Source organism: Gavialis gangeticus, unplaced genomic scaffold, assembly GCF_001723915.1.
Source record: "Gavialis gangeticus isolate Ggan-Ray unplaced genomic scaffold, GavGan_comp1, whole genome shotgun sequence".
NCBI lineage: Eukaryota > Metazoa > Chordata > Crocodylia > Gavialidae > Gavialis > Gavialis gangeticus.
The window spans coordinates 58,903,849-58,915,397 of NW_017729025.1; the positions used below are offsets into that span (position 1 = coordinate 58,903,849).

Sequence of the window (11,549 nt, forward strand, 5' to 3'; positions counted from 1 at the left end):
AGTCCCCTGTTTAAGGCCAAGCATCCCTCAGTAAACTATCCCTGCCAAGTATCTGTTTACCCTACTTTTGAAAACTACCAAAGTTGGAGATTCCACTATTTCTCTAGGAAGACTGCTTCATGCTTGACCCACCCTCATAGTCAAAAATTTCCTCCTAATCTCCAATCAGAATTCCTCCTGCTGAAGCTTGAAGCCATTGCTCCTTGTGTCTTTTACTTCTTGCCTTATCTGCTGCTGTGCTGCCTGATATTGTGTGTCACACAGGGAGTCTGCCTGTGTCACTTGTGATACTCAGGCTGCAGGTTGGCAGTCTATGAGCTTATGCTGACCCTTTCATCTGTTACCAATCAGAGAAAAGCACAAGAAATAAAGGCAAAATGAGAATTTGCTGTTGCCAAAAGAATTTGGGAGAACAAATCAGGATTGTCCAAAATCAAATTAGCTGCAAGCCAGCATAAAGATCTCTACCACTCCAAGTCATAAATTGTGATTACTGTGCTCTACCTCTCTTCTCCTAACTCCCAACAAATATTAGAGGAAGCAGGAAGAGCAGTAGAGGTACAGTGTCTTAGCACAGCAACGATATCTGTTGTGCTATTGCCTATCCCAGCACAGTGAACTCGGTGAATTGGCCTTCATAGAAGAAGGGGAGGGAATAAGAGGAAACCAGTGCAAAAACAAGTGCTAATTTGAAAGATTCATTTTATACAAGCATTTTAAGATTTTATAGCAAAGATTTCATAGCATGCTTTTACTAGTGTGGTCATACTGCTGCCCTTTAAATAAAAACACAGAATCCCCAAGTTTAAATTCCAGAGTCCTAATTCTTTTCATCTAACCACTTTGTTGTTGTTCCCAAATTTGGTGCAGCTTACAGGTGTAACCCTTAAATGAGAAATGTTCCCTCGCATGTGGTGAGAATGCTTGAATGCTCCATGAATCACAGAGAAAACTAATTTGTGCAGCACATTTGGTGTAAAGCAGAGAAATGGTTTGAGAACAGCCTAAAAAAGGTTAGTGTGAAGCAGTCTCGTGACTACTGACATTTATCAGGTGTTAGTCATTAGCTGAAACTGATAACAGTGGGCAATCAAGCATACTGCTTCCAGTCCTTATTTTCAACTGCCACAGTGGCATCTGTTGCCAAACAGTGCCTTGAAATGAAAAAAGGTACTTTAAACTTGTTTCAGATGAGCAACTGGGAGCATGCCAATCTTTTTTACATGAACAGTCATAAGCATGTTCCTGCACAACAGGATGTGATCAAACTACTCAAAGCTGTAAAACCAGGTTTACTTGCCAATTACATTATTGCTTCAGTCCAGGGTATTAGAGACACAATACCACACGGGCCATGAAACTATTGCTTTTCTTCTTTGACAAATTCTACACCTTTTAATACTTAAACTTTCTATAACAGCAGTCTGTTCCCGATTATAAAATATTTCTACAGGAAAAATTAGGACACAGTAAATACATGATCTTCTGCGCTATGTACTCTGTAGTATGATCTACACTCCTGGCCTCCTTTTAAAACCACCTTCCTCAAGGTTTACTAATGAAAATTGCATTTTTCTTCCCTTTTGGGAGAAGAAAAAGGGATGTGATTTACTCAATGCAAGTCAGTTTCAGCTGCCAACTTTTTAAACACATTTAACATTCCAGTCCAGAAGGTGTAAAATGGTTGATAGCCTGCTGCTGCTTTGAGGCATTACACCATATTGCCTCCTGCTGGTAGCTAATTCCCTTAACTATTACATAATTGTGACTATAAATATTGTGTGTGTCAATAGCTGAATTGGTTACTCAACTGTAAACAAACAGAAACTTAGAAGAACTGCACTACAATCATCTGAATAGACAGATTATTTCTCTGAATGGGTTAAGACAAATCTGAGCATAAAACAAGAAACTGACTTCTTCATTCTTGTAACAGTCAGCATCTTTTCTCTATTTCCTTTTCCAAGAGCAGCCATAAAACTAACAGGATCTACACGCTGCCTGGATTTGTTCACTAACAAATACACCTTGGAAAGTACAACCAAATGGTTGAATATTGGGGTTTTTTTGTTTTGTTTTTTTTTAATGGGTTGATGGCAGGGACGGGCGAGAGGGAGTAAGATGGATGTCAATGTTTAGCCATCCGTTAGTTGCTTGTTTTTTTATTCACTTGAAAATACATACTAAAAGTAATATCCAATATTTGAGTTTATACCATTTTATTTGTTTTTGCACATACAAAAAGTAGTTTGCATATTTGCTCAGCAATCTAGTGAATGATCTAAGATTACATACACATGTGCAACTTGATAGAGTAATAATAGCACTCACATCTTTCTGTTAATAAGACACTGAGTTTACATTTAAAATCTCAAAGGAGGTACAGAGGTTCCTCAGTGTTTGGGATCCACAGAGAACTTTATTTTATAATTTTTCCTAGGACTGAAGTAGCACTTCTAGTTTGTTCACCAGTGAAAAATTCAAGTAAAATTTTAAAGACAAGAAATATAACTAGTTAACTATTATCAAGCTACGTGTACTGTACCAGGCAAATTAAATGTTAACTATACAATATAACCACCATAACATATTCCTGAATCATACCTGAAAGACCAGATGATGATAACCTATATTTGCATGCTCACAGAAGACACGCAATTTACTATAGTGTACGCACACTTAGCACATTATTAAATATTAAACTGAAACCAACTCAGTAAATTGAGGTTTCACGGCTTCCATATGTCACAGCTTCTTAAAGAGAAAAAATTGAAATCCTAACAACAGCAACAGAAGATGTTCCTGCTACTTAAGGTAAATTATGATCAATTTTCAAGAGCATACTACTGTGAAGACACTCACTGAGAGAGGTTAGTAGGTGCAGTTTCATGACACAAAACCCATATAAAATCCTTAATACCTGATAGGCAGCTTTTGCTCATGTGGACTTGGCTACATTGCTAGTGAAGACTGGCATTGCTGGTCTTGGCACCAGAGAATACTAAGCTGTGGAAAAGAGATGGTAGTCTTCACACCACCTCATAAGGCTTTTATCCAACACCACCAAACTCTTAAATGCTGCATTCCAGGGAAGTCACAGTCTATGTACATCTAAGGGTGACTGTACTCTTGCTTTGAGTCAGTCTTTGTGCACATGTGCTCTTGCACTCACTTAAAATGAATAAAGCATTTACCTTTAATTTGCAAAATGCTACCAAGACCTGAAGCGGCCACACATCTCTCAGTAATTTAGGTTTATCAAGCTAAGGATACCAATGCTTTGAAATACATTTAGTCCTTTATCCTCCTTCTGTTATCACTGTAATATATGTACAACCTTAACAACAGGCTAACAATTTCTTTGTCACAAACTTCCAAAGTAAAAATCTAAACTGAAATCATTATGAGCTATCATTAAAAAATGCATATATTCTATTAACAGTAATTAGTTTAAAATCCTACTGCTATGAATTGTAAAGATCATTAAATGGAACAATACTGTTTGGTCTAAAATACAGACAGTATAGTATAATTTACCTAAAATGTGCCTATCACTTGAATTATCGATGTAACCACCACTATGAAAACTACTATACTGTGGTACTCTTGGCATCTGCCCATTAGTGTATGAAATAACCAACTTTTTATTAATTTTTCTGGCTAATTATCTGGAAAATCAGTGTCTTACAAATGTGAGTCTGTGAAGTTTACTTTTATACAAGTAAGTTAAAAAAACCAAAACTACACAAATATACTGCTCCAATTCCAAAATCCAATAGCTTAATAGGTTTTACAAATCGTACATATTTGAAAACATATTGCGACAGAAAAGCAAAACAACAACAAAAGAAAAATACCAAACATATCCTTTTCTTTTGCTGAATTCTTTTCTTTTACTGGTTTCCCAACTTGCAATGTCCTGTATAAAGATAAAAAGCCAGCCATAATTAAAAAAAATATATATTAAAGGCCATAAACCTTTGGCCAGGACAGCTGGGTTTTTTCACCAGTACCTATGTGGTTTACTACTTTTTTTAAACATGTAATCACCTAACCACATACATAAATATGCCCCACAAACAGAAATCAACAGTAGGTCTTCTGAATCAAGTAAAGGTGGTCTGTTCTGCAACATATTTACTATTCCTCATTTGAAATGGGGTGGAGTTGAAGAAGAAGAAAAACAAAACCAAAAATTAAAGAGACCCCAATTTTAATATCTATTGTATTCATTCCCAAATTCTCTGGACCAAAGGATGACCTGAAAACTTCCCTATGTCAACTATGCAGTTGGTCCAGTAAAAGATATCACTCAAAGAAATCCTTGCCACTGACATAATTCCAGGACCATGCCAGCTACAACATCAGAATAACACTATAACTTTATCAATCCTCAAAAATGTCTCTTGTATCACCATGCACCCTTATCATTAAAACAGACAGTATCTGAGGGAGGACCAAATTGAAATTTGATCCTAGTTTTGGATGAAGATGACAGCTGGCATTTAATTTAATCTACCTACTCTGGCAATATTGCCATGATACTTTAAACAGACAGCTGGGATTGTACTTGAGGTTAATACTGGAGCAGCCATAACATGCCTACACTCACCCTGTTTGCTACGGAGGAAGCCCCTTGCAGTAGCTCAGATAACAACAGTGGCCTGTATGCCATGGATACATGGGATCAAGCCATGGGACAGGATGAGAATAATGTGCATCAAATGCACGTGTACCTAGATTAAGTGGTGCAAACTACCCATGGAAAGAGCACTGATAAGTTGTGGTTTCTACTGCAGACCCAGACACCTAGCAGTAGACACTAAAAGACTGCATTCCTATCTGGACTCAAAGAGCAGCTGTGCTCAGCACCCCTATTACTGCAGTCAGCCATGGGAAAAGTTTATGAAAAATGTAACTAGTTAAAGTTAAAAGTTAGCAGCCTTTAAAATTAACTTGAGTTATTTAACTTTTAACTTATTTCCACTTTCAACTAGTTAAAAGGTAAGTTAACTTTTAACTAGTTACTTTCTTTTGAAGTTGATTAATGAGAAATGTGTGAAACATGGTGAATTGCCTCTTAGCATCATTTTCCATTTTCAAATGCAATGAGTGGGTTTCTTTTCCAGAAGCCCACAGAAGCATGTTACAGCAAAAGATTTGTTATCCGGCACCCATGGGGAATGGGGGGTGCCGGATAACCAAACATGCCAGTTGCCTCAGAGGCCCAAGCTTTGCCTGTTCGGGCCGCCACCTCTCCCGCCACATTGCCACCCCTCCCACTGCGTCAGTGTGCCGAGGGACAGGGAGGGGGGCCCCACGCAGGCTGCTTTGCCCTGGGCCATGGGGGCTCAGAGAAACTGGAAGTGCCATGGTGGGCACTTCTGGTTTCACTTTTACCTTACAAGCCAGTGTGCCAGTTTGTAATGTGCTAGATAACATGGCTTTTACTGTAACTTACTTGGAACTCACCCTGCTTTACCTAAAAACAATGTTATACTTGTAATACAGTTTTTTAGAATAACAATTTACCAATACCTATGTAATATTAGATCCTTCTCACCCTCTCCATGTGAAGTACTTTGTAAAAGTTAATGTATCGTATACGTATACCAGAATAATAGAAAGGAGATATTCATAGCCAGGTAACAAATGAAAGTTGTTTCCAAAGAAAACCTCTGTTGTTACAATTTTTATTGCTCAAAAGGTAACAAAAAGGTATGACATACATCTGAATTAGAAATAATGAAAGTGTCTGAAAATCAAAATTAGACTGAAATGACAAAATCAGTTTAAATGAGAAAAAGAATGTTCAGTTGCATAGTATAAATGGTTTAAACATGCTTACTGAACTTCAGCAAAAGCTGTATTTCAGAATTTACATCTGACAATTTTCCTCTTCCGTCTTACAAAACTAAGTCCCCACTACTGAACAATTGCTCTACATGAGCAGATGAGGGAATGCTTGTGATATAACGGATGAACAGTTTTTTCATAGTAGGTGACATCTCATAAGTTTCTCACAGATGAGAAGTAATGCTCAACACAGGGGTGATGTGTTGGGGGTGCACATGGCTGCACATGTACCCCCTACGTGTGGCGGTGCATCCCCTGCAAAAAGGCATTGCCAATACTGTTGGCGATGCCTGCGGGCAGTCGCTGTTTGTCATCCTGCCACTAGCACTGCCGATGCTGTCTGTAGGCAGTCCACAGTCAACCCAGCCACTGCTGGCAGTGCCTACGGGTGGTCGCCGACCCTGGTCAGAGCTCACCACCCCTTTTCCCCTCCCCCTCCCTCACTATTGACAGTGTCAGTGGTGTCTGCAGAAACTCCCTGCTCACTGCTGCCAGGCTGCCGCCACTGCGCTCCTGCCGGCGCAGCCGTGCGCCCCCAGGCGCTGGGGACATGTGCTGTTCATAGCTCAAATTCTTGGGCCCTGGTTCGGATCTTCATTAAAATTTTAAAAGTTATCATCTGCTCACTACTTGCTCCCACTCTTACTAGGACCAATGTGTCTGCTTGCTTCTGCTTGTTCCCTCTCCTGCAGCCAACTGGCTGCCCTGTTGACTTCTGCAAATGCACAGAAAATTCTAGCATGAACTAAGGAACTCTGGGACTTGTACTTCTTAAGAAACCATATCTCATAGGAAAGCACACTACTCTCTGTCTCTCAAGCAAGAAGTCCTAGATTTCAATAAAGAAATATTGTTCCGTGTAAGTCCTAGAGAGTGCCTGCTAGGAAAAACTCTGGGAAAGCTGAATTTCAATTTTTTTTTACTTTTAACTTATACTTAAAAAAAGTTAACCTTTTTTTTTTTTTAACTAGTTAAAGTTAAAAGCTAGCCATTTCTTTAATTTTTTGACTAGTTAATTCCCATGACTGACTGCAGTGCTTATGAAAGCTTGCTCTGGCTTTATGCAGAGGAAATAAAAGTTGCCACAGAAGAGAATAAACTGCAAAGGATTTTTCACCCTGAAATCTAATGGAGGAGGAGGCATATCAGCATTATTTAGGACTAAGGCTGCCATGGAAGTCTAGTCAGGAGTTGAGACCTGGAGCAGAGAGAACTGCCATAAAATCCAGCATGACTCTTGGTAAGGCATAAGTGACAGGGGGGCAAGCTCAGGGCTGGGTTTCAACCTTAACATGCCCATTCTTGCCTGCCACAACTTGCTGGTTAAATAAACTGGTGTTCTAAATGGGAGGCTGCCTGTTATAATGCTCTAATGCCAAGGGGCACTATCCATGCTTTGTACCATCTCTACAATATAGCCCATACCTTGCAGATGGCATCCAAAATCATCAAACTTCCCCCCACTCCCTTACTGAGCCATACCACTTGGCCTCCAGCCCAAATTTGGCCTCAGGCATCCATAGTCTTACTGTGACCCCTATAGTTGTCCCCTCACAAGGGCTCACACTTGTGCCCTCTCACTAGGGCCTTTCACTCATGTCCTCTCCCTAGGGCTCACTCTTGACATTTCACTGATCTTGTGGGGCTGGCCCTTGTACAGTCCTTTGCTTTGCTGCCCAGGCAGCCTTCCTCTATGCACCCCTTGGTGCAGCCCTTCAGGTCTGGTCCCTGGGCAGGCCCTACTCTACACCCCATTGTGCACAGTCCTTCAAGTTGCAAAGGCACCCCCTACTCTGTGTGGGCCACTTTCCTGCCCCCTCACACTGAGGCCACACTACAGCTCCTTCACACTGGGGCCTCCAGGGTCTTACAACCCTGTGGGGCTCAGGTGGCCACACCCATGCCTGGCCGTTGCTATTCTATCCACTGAATGGTGGGGACTGGGGTTAAGGTGCCCCTACTCACCTTTCACTGGGGAGGTCACTGGCCTGGCATTTCTTGAGGGCTGCTCTGCCACAAACAGCCCCACCAGGCCACCCTTCCCCAGCAAGGTGAAGTTTCAGGTCATGCCCAGGACCAGGGGCCTCCTTACCATCCCCACAGCTCCTGCCCTTACCTCCAAGGATGTTTCAAGCAGCTCAGCTAGATGTTGCCTCCTGAGCTGCTAGCAGCAGACTGCTGCCTCGAGCTCTGAAAGTAGGGCTCTAAAATGGCCATGCTTATGAAGCACCTGCCTACTGCCCACTCCAGCCCTTAAAGTGGCAGGCACCGGAGGTGCTCCGCCACAGACAGTCAGAACTCTGAAGAAAGTGAAGAGCTGAAGCTCTCTTCTTTCTTCAGGGAAGGAGGATAACTTTTATGTGGAGGTTGGGAGGCAGAAGGAGTCAAGTGCTGTGAAGTACCATAAGCTTCTGTTGAGCGGGGGGAAGAGATTAAGAGACTGAAAAGTGAGAGACTACCAAGGAGAACACACATGTCTATTCCTAAATGTGGAGCCCTCGAGGGGAGGAAAATATCTGTTCATCTTTGAAGATTTTTATGGGACAGAGTCATCACCTATTTCTGTAGTTTTCCACTGTCTAATACTTTACAGATCTGTTGGACCCTGTATCACAGTGAGGTGCATAGTTGAACCTTTGGTAGTTTTTTATATACATCAATATCTTTCAAAGTTGTTTGCAAAATGCAGGGACATTTTTAATAGCATTCCTGCGATATGTAATCATTGTTTACTCTTCTGGCATTCTGTAAGAAAAAGTGAACTTTCAAAAGGCAAAATACCAGCGTTCCCTCTAAGGAGCGCAATGTGTGCGGGCATGCAGGCGTGCCTGGCAGTGTGGCATGAGCACGCCTGCACCGTCGTGCACACCACACAGCTTAGAGGGAATGCTGCAACATACATTGAAGCATGTGCTTCCCCAAAGATAAAAAGAGGGGGAATTTGGGCACTAAATACTTTTATAGACTTGTGGAGACTTACTTCAGACAAAGCAGCATCCCTTTCTTCTATCAGTGCATTCATTTCTTCAGCTGTTATTTTCTTTTTACATTCCTTGGTCCTGTGTATTCGATCCACAATTATAGCTCCATTCTTCTGTATAGCTAGCCCTGTGTCTGCATTGTTTATTCTGTTCAGTAATTCCTGTAATGTCTACCAACAGCATTATATGTTAGTCAGACATGAAGTTTTAATATATTTTATTTAATATAGGGTTTTAATTAATAGGCACATGTGAATTGTAAATTGACTGAGTGAAGTTATTGAATTTTCATATTGCAGCAAAGATGTACGTTATTAGTGTGTCAATTCTTCTTTTTCCCACATCTTAGTTCTTGAAACCCACTCAATTGAACTTAAGCCTCTAAGATATAAGACTGACATCAAGAAATCTCCTCAGAGAATGGCTTACCATGTCATTTTCTTCAGGGTTAATATTTTCTAGCCTAGAAAAAAGGGACACAGAAAGCCTGATCAGTAGCATTTCCTTAGTGCAGCAAAATGAGTTCGCTTTTTAAATCTTTAGAACCTCAAGTAATTTCATTCTACTAGTCTTTAGAGTCAACCATGACACTGAACATATTAAAGTGCCACCTGCTCGACTCCATCTTTCAATAATGCTCCATATCTTCAGCACTGACTTCAGACTGTTAAGTTATTAATGTTTACTGCTATATATGACTACAAGGATCAATTGTTCATATGTGCTTAGATGAAGAAAGTTCCCCAGTGATAGAAAGCATTGGTGCTCTTATTTTATTTATTTCTGGACTTACAACTTTTACCTGAAAATGTATTTTTCTTTGTTTTATTGCACCCCAAAATGAAATGGGATGGTAGGTTGGGGAGATAAATCTTCCCCTCCCCCCTTTCACCCCAGACAAGCACCAAAAATTAGTTAACAACTCTACTTGAATTTTTCTTTTTCAGTTCCTTTTTTGTTTTACACCATATATAAAATACAAGAGGTGAGGCTTCCATAATTCAAGAGTAAAAATACCATACTTTTTCTTTGTTGCTTTACAAGTACATTGACTGATTTGCCAGATGGAAAGAAACTATATAGTTTTGTCAAACGGCATAACAATTGCTAATGTGGTTTGCAAGTGCAATGAATAGTACCACAAACTTATACACATAGATATGATTAAGGGGTAAGTTATACATTTCTATGACAGAAAAAGCAACTTGTAATAATAATATTAAAACTACAGAACATTGCTGGTTTAAAAATGAAGAAAAATTTAACACTTTCGAAAAGTTAAAAACTGAAAAAGCACCTTCCCACTCTTTTTCCAAGCTGTTTAAATGAGGATATTGAATCAAACAGTAGATCAAGCACAACACTTGATCTGAGCCTACAAGAGGCCAAGCTAAAATATCAGTTTGGCACAGGCAAGCATACAGCATTTCATAAAAACAGAAGATAGAGCAACCATTAATGTTATGCCAGAAGGCAATGACACATAACATGAACAGCATCACTGCTCAAGTTGTTCCTTTAAAACCAAGGTTCTCCCTTCAGACATTCTTCAACCACAAAACATTTAAAAATGCGCTAGATATTTGTCCATAGATATACTAGTTGTCAGGGCACTAGATACAGTTAGCCAGTGATGAATTCTTATCATCAAAATGAATTCTTGTCATCAAAGGAAAGTATTGCTGATGTATTTTGTAAGCAGGTGCTATTCCCAACATGCCCCAAACAGGCAACATGGATTCGAAAACTTACACTTTTGCTGGGTTTTGACTTTTATTAACAAGTTAATACAAACCAAACAATATAAACTCCTGATCAAACCCTTACTCTTGACTTGATTATTCCTAGAGTTCTTCCTTTAGAGAAAAAAAATATCAGTTCCAGATCTTAGATTCATCTGCATAAATGGGCCTGTCTCACTAGTTTATTCCCAAAGTGATGGGCACTTGAGCTCTAGATGCTCACTTCTCTCTGAAGGTTTACAGCACCTGCTAAAAGGCATGTCAACTGAAGAACCCAGTCAACATGTTACAAAAAGGAAAAAAAAAATATTACTTTTCCTGCTTTGGTTCTTCAAGATATTGCTATGGCTCACAATGTAAGTACTTCACACATGCTAGACCAGATCGTTTGGTCACAGCAGTGCCACCAGGTCTGTGCACATGTCCTTTGGATCCTCTGAGAAGGCATGAAAGGCAGAAGGATCCTCAGTTTTCTCACCATTTGAAGACTGTGATATTTGAGAGCTCTGAGAGCAGAGATGGGGGGTGGGGGAAGGTTGAGCTTCATCTCATCTACAACACTTCAAATAACCCATCTGTACAGTACTGAAACATTTCTTCTTTTTGTGCCTGTCCCTTGTAGGCAACTGTAGGCATCATATCCATGCCCTCATGGTGCCAGAAATGAATGGTTTCAGCTGTATCAGTCAAATGATGATAGCGCTGCTCTTGTGAACTTGGGAACTAATCATACAGCTAAATAAGCACCTGATACTGCAACATATCTGAAGTAGTGGAGGCAGTCACTTGAGTTCCAATGGCATGCATGTTGATATTTGTTGCGCAAGATGCACCATAGATTGTGGGGGGGTCTAGGATACTGAAAAGGGGTGGGGGTGCAGCCAGCATTGGGCCCTTGGCCTCCAGGGATGGCAAAATGTGGCAAGTGCTGCTGACTCTCCACCTGGCTTGGGAAGTGGGGGGGGGGGGG

At 40.4% G+C, this 11,549-nt stretch overlaps 1 protein-coding gene across 5 annotated transcripts in view; it reads right to left on the minus strand.

The window, feature by feature from the left end:
• The window catches only part of MIPOL1 (mirror-image polydactyly 1), a 448,613-nt gene that overhangs the window by 234,539 nt on the left and 202,525 nt on the right, over nucleotides 1-11,549 (minus strand). For 4 of the 5 annotated variants that reach the window (XM_019518865.1, XM_019518864.1, XM_019518863.1 and 1 more), the window contains exons 9-10: nucleotides 9,267-9,300; nucleotides 8,837-9,007 (exon numbers count right to left, since the gene is read on the minus strand). In XM_019518865.1, the coding sequence (XP_019374410.1) occupies nucleotides 8,837-9,007; nucleotides 9,267-9,300 (205 nt within the window). The remainder of the gene's footprint in view (nucleotides 1-8,836; nucleotides 9,008-9,266; nucleotides 9,301-11,549) is intronic. The other variant, XM_019518866.1, reaches the window with a different exon arrangement.